The 19,719-nt window shown below is 42.5% G+C and overlaps 1 protein-coding gene across 1 annotated transcript in view; it reads left to right on the top strand.

Annotated features, from left to right (window-relative positions):
- Nucleotides 1-19,719, top strand: part of WDFY2 (WD repeat and FYVE domain containing 2) — a 63,612-nt gene that overhangs the window by 38,049 nt on the left and 5,844 nt on the right. The window contains exons 4-11 of the mRNA XM_066544954.1: nt 4,045-4,099; nt 10,545-10,695; nt 12,103-12,215; nt 13,170-13,296; nt 15,155-15,260; nt 17,893-17,994; nt 18,638-18,768; nt 19,102-19,210. Of these exons, the coding sequence (XP_066401051.1) occupies nt 4,045-4,099; nt 10,545-10,695; nt 12,103-12,215; nt 13,170-13,296; nt 15,155-15,260; nt 17,893-17,994; nt 18,638-18,768; nt 19,102-19,210 (894 nt within the window). The remainder of the gene's footprint in view (nt 1-4,044; nt 4,100-10,544; nt 10,696-12,102; nt 12,216-13,169; nt 13,297-15,154; nt 15,261-17,892; nt 17,995-18,637; nt 18,769-19,101; nt 19,211-19,719) is intronic.

Here is a 19,719-nt window from a genome sequence, read left to right as displayed (position 1 = left end):
AGTAGAGCAGAGATTAATTGTCTTTGGATGCACCCACGTTAGTTTTTCTAGAAACCATTATGAAATGGCGTAAATTTCTTTCTTCATTTTTGGGGAGATTGAAATGAGGGACTTAGTTTTTAGGTAGCTGAAGATGAATAAATTTCTCTTTTTTTTGCTGACCATGCCTAAGTCTGTATGAAGCTGTTACATACTTTCAGCAGAGCCACAAGGACAACAGGGCACAAGAATAATCCCTTTAGAATTTGTCCTTGGAGATGGTACTTATTAAGATAAATTCATCTTCCACCTCATCTGATCTTGCAGCTGTCTACCAGTTTGACCATTAGCAGTATTTTGAATACCTGAGACTGAGTCAGGCTCTACCTGCTGATGTACAACCTTCCCTTCTGCTGTTGTAGGGAGTTTAGTAATTTTTACCTCAAGAAATGAAATGAAATTATATAATAAATAAAGTGAAAATGCTGTCATTGTTTATAGAGGCTTGTTTTTTTTCCCCCGTCTGACAGAAGATTTAGGAGTTTTCATTCTCTTCCATTTCTCAAGCAGGTTTTTTTTGTTCTCTGGAAGACCTGAGAGTGCAGTCAGTCACTTGTGTTAACAGGATAAAGTCAAGCCTATAAAGAGATCTGTGGTGTGTTGTCAAAATGGCATCATCTATCAAAGAACAGACTGTAAATTCCCCAGGGTGGGAGCTAGCCTGCGCATAACACATAACTAATATATAAAGATTATTAACTCAGAAATGGATTCAGTTGCTTAAGGAGAGTTCTCCATACATGGAGCTCTGGGATGGCATGGATCTTCCTTAGCTCCTGGACCATGTTACTCAGCCCCATAGCCAAGGACTCTGAATTATTTAAACAAGATGCTGATACTATTTCTAGGACAAGGTTTTACAGAAGTCTTTTGCTCAAGAGAAGTTTGTGGTGGGTGTATGTATTTCAGTATGAAGGAGGTGTGCTACACAAAGGAATAGTTGTGAGTCTTTATACAAAGTGGACAGCTAGATTTTGACAGTCCTCAAGAATTCTCCTTTGTCTTTGTGAAGACTTTCATGGTACCAAGTTGCTGTTGTAATAATAAGCTCAACTGAAACAGGCAAGACTGAGCATTAACATTTTAATTATGACAAAAAGGGAGTAAAGTAGCTCCAAAACCACCTCTGAAGGATAAAGAGTGATCTTGCCAGAAAAGTTGTTTTTAATCCCTGCAAGGAGGGTGTTTGGTTTTACCATCCTGAGTGCTCTTATGTGTCCCAGCTCCTCCTGTGCAAAAGGGTTTCACAGGACTCAGAAGTCTTTCTCTGTTCTGTTAACAAGCACTGAGTGAGCTGTGTAGGTGACCCCAGCTTTTCCAGCTCATTAAGAAGAGCCAGAAGCTGCCTAATGAGAACTGAGCGTCAGCAGCTCTGAGAGGAGCAAAACATCTACGTAGGCAAGGATAAAAAAAAACAGCTTCTGCTGGTACAATGTTAAAGAGATGTAGTCGGTGTTTTTGTAGTGCAGATTACACATTTTATGTGCAATAGGGCATGAATTTCTTGAGCAAGGTGCCCTGTGCTAAATTACCTGCCTAGTGACACAACTAATGCATTTGGCCTGAAGAGGGAGAGGGCAATAAGTGCAATGGAAGAACACAAGAGATTGTAAAGGAGAGTGGGGAGACCTGCAGAAAGATAAAAAAATGCATCACAAATTATCATGTGATTTCAAAGAAGAAAATTATATGCAAGAAGTCTTTGAGGGGAAAAAAATTATATCCAGTATTTAGGTTAACTGTTTATCTTGTACTATATTTGTCCTTATTTTGGATGGAGTAGTGTATTGATAGTACATAGCTGTGGTTTATATTTAATAATACAGTGGTAATCAATACTTGGATACATCTTACAAACCACACATGTTTGATTTATTGTGTTATAATGGAGATATTCAAAAGCATTTTCAGTCTTCCAATGAAACTGTAGGGCTCTTTGGATCACAAAACAGAATGGCAACATCAAATTTATTGAGAGAAAAATGCAAATAAAAGTGAGAATGCAATCCACTCTCTATATGCCACCTGAAGTCACCAGCATCTGTGTGCCACTGCAGTCAGAGACAAGGACAGCCAAATTGGTGGGAAAGGCAGACGTATCTTCCCATCATGTGCTGCAGCAATTAGAGCAATTTCTCTTTAGGTAACAATAGCAGGAAGTTGGCATTCTAGCACAGGGTCCTGCTTCAAATAGGCTTTGTAGCGAAGCATTTCATGTGGTGATACAGTATTCTTCAGGCTGTGGTTAAGGAAAACAAGTTCCCTTGTTAGTTGCTGGAAATGTATAGCAGATTTTAAACTTTCTGTGGTTTGTAGAGCTAAGGTGACCCTGGTATAGAAATCTAGCTGACTTAATTTATTTGTTACTGCTGTTTAAGTAACAATCCCCATTGTAGTCCTCAGCTGCCAGAGAAACCTACTGGGAGCTGGAGCAGATTAAGGAAAGGAAGATAAAGTAGAGAGAAATTTAAGAGAATGTATTTGTAAAAAATTTATGAACAGAAACATAGAGAGAGCAGAATACATAGCTGCCTCAAATTGCTCACAGTTGTTTTTTCTGGAAGCTGGGATCTGTAGATGTTCCACGGATGTGTAACCGTAACCTCTCAGTCTTGGTGCCAAGCAGTAGATGTGATGTGTTTGAATAATTTTGGTGCTGAGGGCCGGGCAGATTACCTGCAGTGACCCAACAGAAAATCCAGAGTGACTTGTTTTTAAATTGTACTTTGGAAACTGGGGGGAAATACTGGCTTGTTGGGGGTTAGAATGTCTTTTGCTCTTTTGCATTAAACATTTGGTTTGCCTTAAACATAGTCTGTAGGCTTCTGAAGTCCAGTTTTCTCTAGTGCTTTTGGCATGTGCACAAGAACATTTCACAACTGTATGTTTATCAAATTCGCTTATCTTGTGTTTGTAATGTTTGTTTTAGTTTTCCATCCTATTTCAAGTTAAATGAGTTAGGTTTTACTTCTTTTGTCCTCTAGGCAGATTAGCACAGGGAGTTTCTGTGTAGTTTGCTATAAATTATTAAAATGATGTGGTTTTACACTCCTACATTTTTTACTTTGTGTTTCTCTAAATATGTGATGTATGTACATAGATACCTGACAGCTCTCTGAAAGCTACTTCACATGGTGCTGCCACAAAGCCTGGCCTTTGCTTGAGTGCTTCCTCCAGGGAGATCTTGCATGAGTTTGGTAGTGACCATTCTGTTTCCCCAGTTTTGAGTAACTCTCCTCTTCAAAACAATCTGCAGGACCACACAGGGTGGTCAGTGAGTTTACCCACCTGGGACTTTTTTAGGAGCTGAGGCTGCCATGCAGACTCTTAGCTGCCATTTCCTCATGCAAAAGCCATATTGGAAATTGAACAGCAGTACCAAGACAACAGAGCCTGTCCCTATAGGTGTGCTCTTGCCTGGACACAGAGAAATTTGGGTTTCTGTTTGTCTGAAGCACAGAGAGGCTTTTTAACAGAAACCTGAAATGCATTCCATTCCTATCACGTATTGTTGTTACCTAGTCTGGACTGAGCAATTTGGAGGGTCTCTTAGATATTTATATTGCAATTCCTGAGTGTTCAGGTTGGGGTGTATTTAGTGTATGCACACACATGGATACATGTCTATACACAAATGTACATTTGGGCACACATAGCTGTGCACACGAGCAGGTTTCTGAGCAGCAGGTGTTCACCAGGCCTCAGGTTCCTTATTTTGTGGCAACTCAGCTCACAGCCAGTCATTTCTGCCAGCTTTTTTGATTTCTTTTTTAATGGTTCCTCTTTTGTCCATTCCATTCAGAAGCACTCATAATATTGCCTTAGGCAGCTTTAAAAAGTGAAATAATTCAGGGTTTTAGGTACTCAAAATTATTAAAAGTATAGATAGGGCTGTGGTCGTGAAGAAGGGAGAGCTTATGTAGGTAAAGTATTCTAATGTAAACAATATCAAACACTTCACACCTCTAAGTCCTGTTTCTTTTGTTTTTTCTTTCCCTCCCCCAGGAATTCATTTTATCGGAGGATTACAACAAGATGACACTAGTCAAAAGTTACCAGGGTAAGAACCATGACCCATGTTAATTGGTTTGTATTGTTATTAATTTTTGTTAATGTTTTCTTAAGGAGTATGAATGGAAAAGTTTCCCTTACAATGTTAGATTTTTTAAAAACTTACAGAAATGCTGGTTTTATCAATAGATCTATACTGTGTTTTGTTCTGAGATTACAAGGATTTTAAAAGAGCTGTTTCATGTTCTGTTTTTCTTTTTAAATGTTCCTTTGGAATGGAATATCACAGTAGACAGCAAACTGTCCACATTTGGGGAATAGGAGTTTTAATTTTCAATCTTCAGTAATCCATTGTATCTACTGAAACAACTTAGGAAACTAAACCATGTTTTAAGGCTGGAGCTTTTGCGGTTAGTCTGGTTATATTTCAGTAGCTATTGTTTCCAATAACCACAATAATTATCAGTGAATACCTCTCCTAGTAAAAGGTCAAGAAATGCCAGTCCATACCTTTTCTAATTAGAGTCTGGTGTTCACTAATGTGATGTTTTCAGAAACCTCTTTATCCTTTTCAAACCTCTAAAGGACACTGGTTTTGACAGGCATTCTTATAAAAGTAACAAATACATGTGGCAATTTATTCTTATATACTTTTTTGCTGTTAGACTAAGAGGTGGTATGATATTATATGGTATCATATATTATGTACTAAGCATTATGTTTCTGTATAGAAGCCTCTGACATTTTAGGTTGACATTTCTCACATACATTTTAAAATATGTTCTTACTCATATATTTTGAGTTTTATACCTTGAAGGGTAATTTAAATCTCTAAATGGAGGCTCTGGGGATCACTTTGTAACATTTGAATTTTAAGGTATGAAGAGAATTTTGATTTTTGCAGAGCATGGCTAACATGAATGTTTCATGAATGTCTGGTGTGTTGTAAAATTAAGCTAGAATGCCTGCATTTTTTCTTATCTTGTAAAAACTGAAGAAAAATATCCAATGATGATAAAACATTTATATGTGAATCTTAAATAAGATTGGTGCAGTCTGACTGTACAGGTGTTGATATCCAAAATTGTGATTCCTCTGCAGTCACCAAAGTTTAATGCAGCTAAGTTTCATATTTAAATGTTGTGGCACTAAAGAGAGTGAGCTGAGGTATTTTCTTCTGTATATGCAAAACAACATAGGCATGAGAACAACTTTCTTGATGAGTTCTTCCAGGAAAATGCTGAAAATTTTGTAAGAGAGGAATGCATTTCTTGGCAGTATTTCAGAAAAGCCTGTTGGCTGTGACAGCCCACTGAAGGTCTGGGCAAAAATGCTCATAAAGTTAAAAAAGAAAAAAGAAGAAAAATGGAAGCTGTTCTTTGTGGCTTTCTCCAATATGCCAGATGTGTTGCAAAATTAGAGGAGGTCTTTGGATAGGAAGATGTCATGGAGAACCTCCATGGGTTGTCCTGGGGGGAAACCCAAAAGCTCAGATTCCCCAAATATTAGAAAGCAAAGGATTCCAGTGAGTGTCCACTAACATCAGTGGAGAGATGGTGCAGCTGACCACTCTCCTAACTAGAATCACCTTCTTCCTAGCCTGTCTGGGAAGGTTTTTCATAGGATCATAGAATGGTTTGGGTTGAAAGGGGCCATAAAGATCAGTAAGTTCCAACCCCCCTGCCATGGGCAGGGACACCTTCCACTAGACCAGGTTCTCAAAGCCCCATCCAATCTGGTCTTGGACATTTCCAGAAATGTGCCATTCACAACTTCTCTGAACAACTTGGGCCATTGTCTCACTGCACACACCTGCACAATTGCAGTGAACAGTTTTCTGACAGTGCAAGGCTGGAAAAAGAAAAAACCCAAAGAGATTCCCCACTGTTTTCAGGGCACCAATGACCTGGGGCTGCCTGCTGCTCCACAGCACAGTGCCTCCCACCACCCCCCTCCAAAAAAGACATGCTCCTGGATTCTGCACTCTCACACCAGGTGCTGGTGAAGGAGTGTAGCACCCTATCTGTCTGGTCCCTGGGCCTGTGGTGGAGATCTGGAGTTCTGGGGAAACATTGCAAAAGTGAGGTGCTCTGTGAGCTGCTGTCAGTCACAGGATCCTGGAGTTCCATTGCTCCACACAGTGTTAGGCACTTTCATGCCCCTCTTGCTACATTTGCCTCCAACCAGAACACTGGATCTGGGCTTACCAGTGGCCTCACTGGGTCCAAAGTCCAGCTGGCACACAGCAAGGAGGAAAGAGCCACGTTTTCAACATGCTGTATGGGAGAATATGCAGGGAAGAGCATTATAGTCCTTTGGGTAGGTATATCAAGATCCAACAGAGATGCACCTTCCTCACATGGTCCAGCAGAACTCCCTCCACAATCCTATCCCTGCAGTACACCTTTCTCACATGGCCATACTGAGTTTTTTGGGTTTGGCACAAGCATCTTGGTAAAACCCTGGGCAAGGAAAAATTAAAATTAAAAGGGAACAGGTGGTTTTGTTGGGTATGGTGGCCTTCTAGAGGTTCATTTGCTAAAAGTCTTACTTGGAAAAAGTTTTGCTTAGAGTTTTCAAGTAAGACCTTAATGTTCTTCAAAAGTATTTTAGGGGGAGTAAGTACTTTTATTTAGCGTACAAAGTGGCTAAATAGTGATAGTAAGTAGCTTTAGCTGAATCATGCTGGCTGGTTTTGTGTTTGCTAGCTTTGTAAATGGTCAGCAGTGCCCTTGTTCAGTGACTGGTGGGCTGTTGATCATCTCCCACAACAAGGCATTATTATAAATAGCTGAGGCTGCTGTAGTGATTAAAGAACATTTATTGTGTCTTGAAAGGCCATGAATATGTTGGCCAAATGATCTTCTGGTGACAGAGAGCAACAGCACATGGGTAGGCTGTGCTTTGGTCTTGGTAAGGGTGTGCAGCCAGGTCTGGTGGCTTATGGAGCCTGGCCTTGGTCATGTACATGGCTGGACATGCACCGTGGAAGTTTTGCTGCAACACTGTGTCTGGAGTTGTGAAATATTATTTCTTTAAAGAAATCTGAATGCAGAGATGGGAGATGTGACACAGGATTAGTCAGGACTCTGGGGTGGGTCTTGTGGCATTGGCCTCCTGCAGGCACTGATTAATTCCCTTGCACAAGGAGTAGTGCAAGCATTTGATCAGGGCCATTTGGGATGCCCTAGGAAATATTTTTTTTTCATTGTGTGTCTGTCTCCCATATCATCATTCCCATTCTTCAGTCACAATACCAGCTGAAGGTATAGACAACCTCTGCTCTCTCCCTAGGCAGCTCCTCCCACATTCTTCCAAGAAACCTTTCCCTCCCCTCAGCAGCCTTGGATTCCAGCCCCCTCCAGCCCCTCACAGGCTGGTCCATATGGCTGTTGGTGCTTCCAATTCTTTACGGCTTCTCCAGCCTGCTTCTTGTAGCTGGACCATTTTGCTGTACTCCCTCTGAACGAGATAACAGCTCCTGGTTCAGTGTTTTGGTTTTTATTTATTTATTTGACACACCCTTTTTCTACCTAGCCAGATTTGCAGGCCTGCTTCTGCCCCATGTTTTGTGCAGCCTGCCTGGTTCAAGGGTGCCCCTCTGGCCCTCTGCTTTCAGGCTAGCTCATACATGCCCTTATTTCTGCTTTCCTGTAAGCACAGCCTCTTCACTTGTGCTTTTCTTGCTCCTGCTAAGCTTTTTTTTCTTTCTGGCAATTTCCACCTCTGTTTTGGTGTTTGCTCATACTTTTTACTGTTGTAACCCCTCAGAACAGCTTCTTGCCCAACACTGTGTGGCTGTGCACTGGCCATGCTTCTCAGACTTTTGCCTTTATGCACAGCACTGACCCTCCATTTCCTTTGCTGACATCTTGCTGTGCACCTCCTGGCTGCAGCTTCTTTTTTCTGGGCGCAGCCTTTCCATCCTCTCTCCAACCTGCTCTTGCATAGTGCTTGCTGCTGCTTTCTCATAGAGGAGAGCAGCCACCCTGCTCCCTCTGCCCTCCAGCTGCACATGGACCTGTGCCCTTCTCCTCTCTGCTCCTTCTCTCCCTTCTTGTACAGCATGATTTTTCTCCACAAATGGCTCTCTTCTCATTCTGGCTTACACAGATCTGCTCTTGCCTGGTGCCTGGTGAGAGTTTTCCTGTGCTGTGACCACATTCACACTTCATCCCCCATCTCCATCCTGCTGTTTGAGCAGTTTTGGAATTGTTTGCTCCACATTTTTTCTGCAGAAAAATGGTGATCAAATCTTCAATACGTAAAGGACCAGCTTTTTATTTGCTGCTTCAAGATGCTGAACCTGTGTTAATCCTAGGGCCCAGACCCCTTCCTTGCTTTTCTATCACCTTCCAATCTACTGATATTTTGCTTCTTTAAGCCTTACAGGAGTCCAATTGCCTCTTAACAACAAGTAACTTTCTATTTGCATTTGTCTTCTCTTTGCTCTTTTACTTAGATGATCTGCACTGTACACTTTCACTTGTTTCAGATATATCTGCCATTAGCACATGTCTGGTTGCACCAGCTAATATGCACAGGTGGACAACAGAGTGCTAAATTAAGAGCTCCTTTTAGGGAGGGAGGATAAGCAAAGCTGTCATGTACACCCCGTCCACCTCTTGGCAAGTACCATCTTTTAATGTCTGCTCCTTACTTGCCTCAGCATCCACAGGCACTACTTCTATCAAAAATTACAAGCCCCATCTTTTAGGAGGTAGAAGGAGATTTAGGAGAGATGGGTGGTGCCAGCTATGCTCACAACCAATATAAACCATTAGAAGCTGTCACTAGCAGTAGCATTTGCCACATGCTGAGAAAAAATTCCTGGAGAGGCCTTGAGCAGTCTGATCTCAGCCAGCTTTGCACATCCTGTGGAAATACATGGGTGTGTCTGTGGCATTGATGGTTCTGGAAGCTCCTGGAACATTTGTGAGCCCATGAGGTGCCTGTGGCAGCAGTCATGTCCCTCTCTAAGTGCAGCACTGCACTGGCTGGTGCAGGTGTTCCCAGAGAGACCAACAAATGGGTAAAGATAAGTATGAGCCACCCAGGGGCCACTGAATTTCTTCCCAGAGAAAGCAAGGGTAGAGAGGAGATGGGATCTATTTGAAATAGTTCAAATGACTCCTGCATGGTCCCCATTCTTTTATCTGGAATGTAAAAGTGTGTGGAAATGACAGAAAAAATCAGAGGTCTTCTAATGGGCAAGGGTGAAAGCATCTGGGGACAGTTCACACATGACACTTTGGTTTAGCTGCCAGTCACCATTAGGGCAAGCTGTGTCAATACATCTATTGATTTTTCTGCTCAGGGAATCTCAGTCTGAAAAAGAAGTGTGGATCAGAGCTGGTGTTGGCTCTTGGGAGCCTCCTCTTCTTTCCTTCAGGTAGTTCTCCCTTGTGGCATTTAAACACAGCTCTCATATATGCCGCATATTTGTGTAGGGCAGACAGCAGTCTTCCCGTACTGTTCTGAGGTGATTCTCTGCATTTCAGATGGAGGCTTGGGGCTGGTATTGAAGCTTCTAAACATATTCAGTCTTTTTTTGTGTCGGCTTTTGCACAAACAAATACGAGCAGTCTGTTTTGTATGACATATGTTGCTGTGTCTTAGAACAGTAATAAGCCGGTAGAGCTCTAGATTGAGGAGTATGGCTTTCACCATTAAGTTACAGTTGGGAATAGTTCTGTATGTCTTTCTAGCCACTTGTTTTATTAGAATATCAGCCAATCAGCACTTCATGACCAAGCCCACTGGTCACTCATACAAAAAGCAAGCATATGTTCCCTTGTTTTAATGAAAACCTTTTGATGGCTTTATTTTGTTAGCAGTAGAAACTTACTTCTTCAGCAATTTTATGCATCTACTACAGCTGTGATATTTTCTTTTATTTCAATTTTATTCTAGTAACCTTTTAATGCTGAAACTTCCCTTTGGTGCAGCATTGTGCTTGTACTGTAACTCATTGTTCTGTTGGTGTACAAGAGCCTGGATCCACCAAAACTTCACAGCAAGAGGTGCAGCATTGTGCCTGTGCTGTAACTCATTGTTCTGCTGGAGTACCACAGCCTGGATCCACCAAAACTTCACAGCAAGAGGAGCAGCTGTGTAGGCATTTTCACTGCTCTCAAAAAACTAGCTCAAAAGAGGTTTAAATGGAACCCCAAGTCCATCCCACAGAGGCAGCTTTCTTAGTGATGATACAATGATGGAGGGAAGACTTGTGCTGATGTAGAAGATAAATGACTGCAGTAGGCATGGAAGGAATTAAGTCTTGCTTCCACTCTTTCTCATGCAAATGCTGAACATGCAGAGCAGGGACCTTACAAGCTTCCATAGAAGCTGATGTCAACAGGATTATTAAACACCAGCTGTTTCTGCAGGGAAGTGTGAGTGGAGGAGTTGGGTGCAGTTGGTGTTTGCAGTGGTTGTCTGCCCCCATGTTCTTCTCTGCAATGTGATTGTATGTCTGTCTGCTTAACTTTCAGCTCATCAAAGCAGGGTCATCATGATTCTGTTTGTCCTGGAGATGGAGTGGGTGCTGAGCACGGGACAAGACAAACACTTCACGTGGCACTGTTCGGAGAGCGGCCAGCGGCTGGGCGGGTACCGCACCAGCGCAGGCGCCTGCGGCCTGCAGTATCCTTTGCTGAGCCCTCCGTTCTGTTTCTGCTCCTGGGCACTCAAACAGCCCTTTTAGTTTATTTGTCTAGCTGTTGTCCACATTTTGTGCCCTGTATGGACTCAGTGCTTTGTGACAGAAACTGTTATTTAAATCCAATTTAAAAAACTGTCAGTTCTCCTTGCTTTGTCTCCTTAATGCGTTGTGGCATATTTAGGTCTAAGCATTTTTGAGCACCACAATGGGTGATCTGCAACCTATTGTGGTCTGCTATTGTAATAAATATGGATAGGACCTTCATTTAAACATGCAGTGCATGCTTTCTTCAGAGAATTAATGGTAACAAAAGTAGGTTGATGATCAGGTCAGAGTGCCTGTGTGTATGCATGGAAAAAATTAAATTACTTTAATATAAAATAATGAGCACTTGTCCTTCACTCTGGAACTGCTCACTATGTATTGGGAATTTGGGTTAACTAAAGAGTAAATTACTCCAGAAATGGCACTCAGGTGGCTTATTCACGTAGAGCTGCCTCAGCTGCCTGACAGTAAAAGAAATATTAATTCAGCTTTATTGCAAATGAAAAGGGAAATGGAAAAGTATGTGCTTTTAGGCTGAAAAGAGGGGTTAGCATAAACAGACTTTTTAATGCCCCAGAGTGTATGTGCTATAGATGATGCATGTTTTGCTAGTTCATGAGAAGTGATACTGACTGAAAATTATTGTTTTGAGATGGACTTGCTTTATATTATCTGGTAATTCAGCCAATCTAAATGGCAGAAAGACTGAACTTACTTTCTAATTTATTGATAAATATTTTTGAAAGCAAGAATTTCCCTAAATCTCATTAGAGAACAGCCAATTTTGACTGATTAAAACTTTTGGAGGACAATTTAATTTGGGTCATCTGATTATGATAGTGGAGGGCAATGGAAGCAGTGGAAGGGAGAATCACTGGCAAGTACTGCAAAAATATTTGGCATAACCCAGAACATAACATGTTTGGGGTTTTTGTTCTGCAGTGTCCTGTGTGCTTAAAATCAATACTCCTTTGTATTTTGTATAATTTTGGGTAGGGAGAGAGTGGATACCATCCAACTCTAGCACTTAAGTTACAAAGCCTGAGGAGACACTCTTATGTTCATGGTGAAGGGCTACTTCAATGGTGTTTCATAACAAAACCATGAATTGTGTCGTAGAATAGTCTCGTTTTTTCTCACCCAGGGATACTGCATTATTAGTATGAACAGGTATGAGCATTATTAAGATGAACAGGTGCCTGAAAGTACACTCTGAATACCTCCTTGAGACTGGAGCACTATTCACAAGATTGCAGTATACTCATGTCAAAAGAATTAGCAAGTCATGAAAGGAATGCAGAGCTCATGTAAATAATATGTTTTCCTCAGCATCTATCCTTCAGATTTGATGTGGAAACCCGGCATGTGTTTGTTGGTGACCATTCTGGGCAAGTGACCATTCTCAAACTAGAGCAAGAGTCCTGCAGCCTTGTCACCACATTTAAGGGACACACAGGTAAGGCCTCAGGAGGAGACCCAGAGAGGTGCTTGGGAAGGTCTTCATGTGTGCTCAGCATCATGATGGTTTGACTGTCCTGTGATACACTAGGATGGCTTGTGTCAGTGCTTCGTGTGGAAGGGACATAGCTCTGAAACTGTTCCAGCAGTTCAGGGAAGCTGTATTGGTAAAAACAAGAGTGATCAGAGCTCTGAGCAGAACACATCTATGGCAGAAAATGCCACAGTCAGAAGAAGATGCCACAATCTGTAGAATCTATGGCAGGAAATGCCACAATCTACTAATTAAAGCAGAGTGAGTCTTGAACAAATTGTAATATTTCAGGGTGGGAGAAAGGATGCTGCTCAAGACAAGATCTGTATTGACAGACACTTCGTCCCAAGTGGAATAGGCACAGCTTGGAGGAACTAAATGCTTGTTTCACTGCTGGGACTTGCACCCCATCACCCTTTGAAAAGAGCAACCCTGGATATGATCCTACCATCTGACAGAAGAAATGCTGTCATTCCTCAGCATTTTTTCTTCATATCCCTCCTCTCTAACTAAGTGCTAATAATTCAAGATAGCACAATGTAGTTCGGTCCTTGTGCCGTGGGACTGAGAAGATGCCCATAGCATTCCACACTTGTTTCTTTTTTAATCTTCTGGAAATTATGGAGATGGAAAGTTGTGTAGTCCCACTGTGACCATTCTTCTTCCACACTTTACTGCTCAATGGATTCACCTATGCAAACAGCAGTGAAGCCCTGTGCCTACAGAAGAGCAGGATGGGGTTTCAGTAGTTTTTCTAGACTGTTAGTTTTCCACAGGAAGGCACATGGTTGCACAGTCTTTGCCAAAGAGATATGCATTTTAATCACTCCATGTTCTTTGTTGTATCTTTACATTTAGCTACCTTCCAATCTTCCACTTCCTGTAATAAAATGACTGATGTGTGTGTTCCTATTGCAGGTGGTGTCACTGCTCTCTGCTGGGACCCAATACAGCGAGTTTTATTCTCAGGCAGTTCTGATCATTCCATTATAATGTGGGATATTGGAGGAAGGAAAGGAACAGCCATCGAGCTGCAAGGACATAAGTATGTTCAAAGCCCTTCCTCCTGCTTTTATAGGAGAATAGCTAAATGCAGAAGCCACATCTGGAAACAAACAGCCCAAAGGTTACAGTCTTCACAAGCCTCAAGCTTGTATGTGTGACTCCCTGGAGTCCATATACAACAGGAATAATTTGCTTATAGTAAGTTTTCCAGTGTTAGGCCCACAGGCTGTTTTAAGAGTCTGCAGAGGGTGGTGAAGGAAAACACAACATCCGTAGTCCTGAAAGCGTTATGCCAGAGCCTGTGCCTGTGTTGGAAAGAGGAGGCTCCTCAAATGAGCAGGGAAATTCTTGGGTTTTAGGTGTCAAGGTCTTTCCTTCCCCTAGAGGGAGCATCGGGCTTGGACAATTAATCCCTTTTTCCTCTGTGCTCTTTCGCCTACAGCCTGAATTCAAAGTGATGTGCTTTTACCTTTAATCATAGCTGCCTTCACATCTCCTCAGTGCAAAGAGGCATCATCTTTGCAAGTACATTTGCACAGCCATTGATGTCTTTGAAGAAGGGTAAGCCCATGCTGGGCATTGATTATGCATCAGAACGGCTCTAGTGACAATGACTCCTCACCTTTTAACTCTGGCAAGGCAACAAGTTGGTTTTAGAGTATTGGGACTGCATATATGTGGGGCTTGCATGCCAGGCTCAGGTCTGGAGAGACAAAATCCCATGGTGGTTTTGAGCTAACAGTTTCTTACATATTTATGCATTTCTTTTGAGTGATGCTGCACTCTGCTGAGTGATTGGGATGCCTCTGGGATTTCAGAGCACTGCAGAGCTCTAACTGAAATTACCAGATCAACCTCATACTCTACCGGTGGTGCTTGCTAATGCAACACCACTTGATTTATTGCTGTGGAAATTGGTTCTAATATGAAATTAGCCTCTGGACCTTAATCTGTGAGATGGCTGTCAGCTAGAGCTGTACAACACAGCATCCTGCACATCCTCATGGTGTCTCTGGTGTCTGCCGGCAGGCACTGTGAAGGGTGGCCCTGTTGTTCCAAGCTCTCCCATGAATGCATTCCCCTCTTCAGGTTCAGTCATAGGCACAAATAAATGTGTTAGCGTACAAGTCCTTTTGGCAGACAAGACCAGTGGTGATAGCAAAGGAAACCAAATCTTGTGGATGATTTCCAGTCACAGTATGTTCAGTTCCTGTGTCTTCACAACCTTGTTTTTTCCATAGTAGTGTTGTACAGTCTTTGTTTCCCAGGTTGTAAACAGCCTGAGATGAGGCCTGAATTTATTCTTTTATGAAGGACTGAGCCCATCTTTGGGAGTTTAAGCTGAGTTGTTCCTCCCATGTTGTTTTTTCATTAAAAGAAGAAACAGAAGCACCTAAATTTTCCACCTTACTGTGAGAAGGTTTAGGAACAATTTAGTGTCATTCCTACCTTATTTTTCAAACTCCTTATGCTTGTTAGTGTCAAAAGAAAATCTTCAGTAGTTTTTCAGTGATTCATTTCTAGATGTTGCAGGGATTTACAAAACAAAGTTGTTACTGACATTCTGCCAAGAAGGTATCTTACCAGGGCTGTGTTTATGCATCCAGATGAGTCCACTGCTTCCCAGTGCAGCTGGGACCTCCTATCCCAGGAAGAGAAAAAACAGTTATCAGAACAGGTCTTTGCTTTTGCGGATGCTGCCCAGATGAGCAACACTCTCTTTCTGGTCCCAGTTTGACAGCAAAGACTGATTTGCATCTGATGGATGCCATGTGCAATGAGTGGTGGAGGGAAACATATGGGCAAACAAATGGTTTGTACTGCTTTATTGATATTCTGTGCTCACTTGTGCAGTAGCCATAGGTGGTTGATTGCTAACTGTCTTGTTTCTTTCCCAGTGATAAAGTTCAGTCTCTCTCCTATGCTCACCACACTCGGCAGCTCATCTCCTGTGGTGCAGACGGGGGAATCGTCGTCTGGAACATGGATGTTGAGAGGCAGGAGGTAGATGCTTAGTTCTTGTCAGTTTGGTCTGAAGCAGTCCTGGGAAGAAGGAGACCTTCTAAAATGTGCAGCTTTCAACCTAAACAAGATCATTCCAAGCTTTAAAAATGTTTCTGGATGTGCTCCAGTTGTTATAAAGCAATTATGCTGTGCCTTTGATAATATGGTACAGGAGAAATCGGCTGGCAGAAATTTGTATTAAATAGGCTGCTAAATGGCTCTTGCTCATTACATTACTGCTCTGAAAGATATTCTGTAAGGAGGGTATTGAGATGCTCTACTGTGTTTTTCAGCATGTCAGGAGAAATATCAGTTCAGATGTAAATGGATGGACTGATTGATTCATTTTGGTTTTAAAAAAGTAAAACAAGAAGGCTCTTGGTCATGTCTGGAAAAACATAACCCAGCATTTTTTTCCTTGATAAGAGGACATTTAACTAAGGTTCCAAGCAATTGGTCTTGCTTCCCTCTGGTGTAACCACATAGAAGTGTGGTAAATGATGGCTTTGCTGATCCAGACAGTAAGATTTCACCCACACATTCCTAATTGCTTTTGTGCTTCATGGCCAACAAATCTGAGCAGGTGCAAAAGCACTCCCCAGGTCTTTGGCACTGTGGGAGCAGCCCCCACTTGGCAATTTCTGAGTCCTGACTCAGAGAGAGGAGAGTGAGCTCTGTGCTGGCTGAGTCAGGCACCAACCCTGCTCAGAAGCTTGGCCAATCCTGGTGCCATGAGTCACAGCAAACCTCTGCCCTTTTCCTGCAGGGAGTAGGTCAGAGGAAGGCTTTTGGCAGCGTGGGCTTTCAGCAGCTTGCTGGTTCTCAAGAGTTGTGGCTTGCATTGGATTGAGTGTGTCTCCCTTGAGGAAGAAAAAACACTAAGTGGAAAACCTGATTTTAAAAAACTACTGAAGTAGGCATAGGCAGAAACTGAGCTCCCTTTTTAATGTGAATTAGCATTCCAGTTGACTCTCTTTAATTGCTAATCCAGGGCCCAAATATGTCATCAGTTCCTAAATTGAAACGAAAGCAGAGCAGTTTCCTCCTTCCCAACAGATGTTTCCTTTTTGCTGCAATTCAAACATCCAGAAATGAAAACCTTTATTTATTTGCTGCCTTCAAAAGGCTGCAGTAAGGGTTAAGATTGGCTTGTCACCAAATAGGCAGTGAGAAGGCTGGTTTAAAATATAGAGGAGGAATATTATTAGCTAAATAAAGGCCAAGCACCAGGTGCTAATGGTGCACAGCTTTCCCAGACTATGGCTATGTGGGCTTGTTCTTGTTATCAGCAGCACAGCAGGGTGTTCTTGGTGCTAAACCACCCCCAAAACATGAATCTTTGAGATTTTAATATCAAACCTTGGTTTTGGGTCCTAGATAACTTTCTTTTGCATTTTGGCTTTTGTATCTTTGCTCTTATTTTTAAGGATTTTCTCCATGTGATCCATGCTCAGTACTCATTTTGTTGCTATCAGATTTTCCCACATTACTGAGATTGTGTTAGAGTCACTTAAGCCATTTTAGCCCTTGATTCTTTATTTTCAACTCAACTTTTAAAAAGCTGTAAGAAGGTGTTTGAAAGGTTCTATAAGCTATCTTTCTGTTTGACTACAAAGTGGTTGTCACAAACAAAATGTTTTCTTCATCTGTAGTGTTCAAATGCCCAAGAGATGGAAAGTTATACACAGAGATGTGAATCTGTAGGCATTAAAAGGAAAGACTGTTGTGGGTTGAAAAGACAAGGCTTTTCCCCAGCAGAATGAACTGCCTTCAAATAACTGGCAGAAGAATATGAAACAGATGATTGCTTTATTGCTGGGAGTCAAAGCTATCCTGGGAGCTGAGGGTCTCAATCCATCCTTAACTTACCTTTGCCTGGCTTTTCTATTGTTTTTAGTTCTTTATCTCAGCTGTGTTTCTTGCCATTTTAACTTGCAGCATGTGAGAAACCAGTGGCTCTGACAAGACAACTGCAGTTTGCTAATAGCACTTCCTCACAAAGTGTTAAACAATATTTAGCGTTTATTTAACCTCATGGGTTGATGAGGGAAAAGAGCTTGGGTTTGGTTTGGGTCTTAGGCTGGTTCAGGTGAATCACATCCTTCTGATCCTTGTGTGTTATTTGTAGCACGGGCACCTCTGACAGCAGGAACTCCTCTTAGGGTGTTAAAGAAAGAAAGAATGTGAAAACCTCCGACAACATCAGCACTTCCCATAACTTCCCTTTCCCTTCAGATTATTTGCTTGGCTGTTGGAAATACTGATTGACCCCAGCTCCCACCAGAGGCAATAGCAGATGGTAAATGCTGTCCAGACAGGACAGAACAAAATATTTTTATATAAAATAGAGTTGTTTCTGTGGTCTTATTATCAAACTCTTTTTCATGATTGGGATGAGAACTGTTCCTTCCATGTCCTTCAAAGCTAAGCCAGAAAAGACATTCCAGGGAACAAATATCATCTTGTCACCATCAACAACTGTCAAGATGGCATCTTGGGAAAATGGAGATATTAAATCAAGCTTAGCTGGCCATATTGCCACACCACAACACATCTTTTTTTCCTGCCTCTAGGCTCCCTTGGAAATTTTTCTACTTGTTGCTCACTTTGTGTTTATATGTGTGTGTTGCAGACCCCGGAGTGGCTGGATAGTGACTCCTGTCAAAAATGTGACCAGCCTTTCTTCTGGAACTTTAAGCAGATGTGGGACAGTAAGAAAATAGGCCTCAGGCAGGTTTGTATGTGCCCTTCACTCTGTTAACATGGTGCTATTAAGCTTTTCTTTCATAATGGAGTCTAGTAACCTTTTTTGCCCCCTAAAGCTTTGAGGATTTGCATTTTGTTCTTCCACTAAGTGCTCAGGGGTGGGACAGTGGGTTCCCCTCTGTGGCTTGATTTTGTGGTTGAAAGGAGCACACTGGGTTTTTTTTACAATCAATGGAGATGCATGAAATACATGAAATAGGCCTTCTTGAGCTGAGTATATCTGGAGCCTTCCATGACTTTAGCCATGGGGGACTTTGCTCATTGTTAGTCAAATAAGTTACAGAAAGAAATTTACAGCTGATTTTTGGAGATTGTGCTGGAACCAAAGCTGTTTTCAATGAGATTGGATAAAGATCTCTACCTGCTCAGGCTGTGTTGGGAAAGGCTGCTGTGTTTTCCTGCCTAGCAGGAGAGGGCTGCAGATTGCAGACTTTTACTGGAGGGGTGTAGAGGTGCTGCAAGTGCTCATGGAACTTGAGAAATGGGTGTCTGGGGCAGAGCTGAGCTGCGCCGTGTCTTGCTGGAGTGAGATGGGAGAGCCAGCAGACCTGAGCAGGGACCCGGTCTGGGTTTATGGCCTGAGAAGTCTTTGTGCCTGTTGTGTCGTGCAGCATCACTGCCGGAAGTGCGGGAAAGCCGTGTGCGGGAAGTGCAGCTCCAAGCGCTCCTCCATCCCCCTGATGGGCTTCGAGTTTGAAGTGAGGGTCTGCGACAGCTGCCACGAGTCCATCACGGACGAGGAGTGAGTGTGGGCACTGAGCTGCACCGCACTGCAGCAGGGGGAGCTCCTGCCGCTGGAAGGGCCTGGGGGGCTGCAAGGCTCCAGGAGGGAGCAGCCTCGCACGGTGGTCCCTGGGCTTTCTCAGCAGGATAAGGAGGAGATCAAGCCAGAAGGGATAGAGAGCCCCTCGCCCCTGTTCCTTTCATGCCAGAAAGATCTCAAAGTGCTGTTTAAAGAGTGATTGCTGAATTAATGGCTTACAGCAGCAGTCAAATATTTTTTCCCCAATAGAGACCATTTTGGGAGGAAATCCTGCAGTTACAGTTCTTGCTGATTTTGGATTTCTTTCTTCAGGAGAGCACCTACAGCTACTTTCCATGACAGTAAGCACAACATTGTTCACGTACACTTTGATGCCACCAGGGGATGGCTGCTGACCTCGGGGACAGACAAGGTCATTAAGGTAGGAGCAAGGAATGTGCTCCAGCTCCTGTACTTCATTTCCCTTCCCTCTTCCATGTGGCTGCAGGATGTCATACCCACCTTCTTCCACCCAGAGACTTCTCACTTGAGATTGGGATTGGGATTGGGATTGGGATTGGGATTCCTGCCCAATAAGGACCAAGGAGGTCTTGATCTATGAGGTTATTGCCTGAAGGGGCTGGGACAAGTGCTCACTGTAGCTTTTCCTTGAGGAAGACCAACTGTTTTTCAACATGCCAAATCTCAGTGTGGCTAGATAAAGAAATAGCTGAAATAATGACTAAGTTATAACAGTTTAGGTAATTTAAAAAAACAAAACCCTCACAGTGTGTTATGACTGTTCTGATCATTGAAGTTAGTAATGTAGTGGGAGTTTGTTTTGGTTTCTTTTAAGGTCAGATATGAACCTGGCTCATACAGGTGAAAGCTGGTGACATACAGAATGTCATTTTGTCAACCTCCACCACTCTGATATAAGTGCTGGAAAAT

Source organism: Molothrus aeneus, chromosome 2, assembly GCF_037042795.1.
Source record: "Molothrus aeneus isolate 106 chromosome 2, BPBGC_Maene_1.0, whole genome shotgun sequence".
NCBI lineage: Eukaryota > Metazoa > Chordata > Aves > Passeriformes > Icteridae > Molothrus > Molothrus aeneus.
The sequence above is the reverse complement of the archived record's forward strand: the minus strand, read 5'-3'. Positions and strand labels throughout refer to the sequence as shown.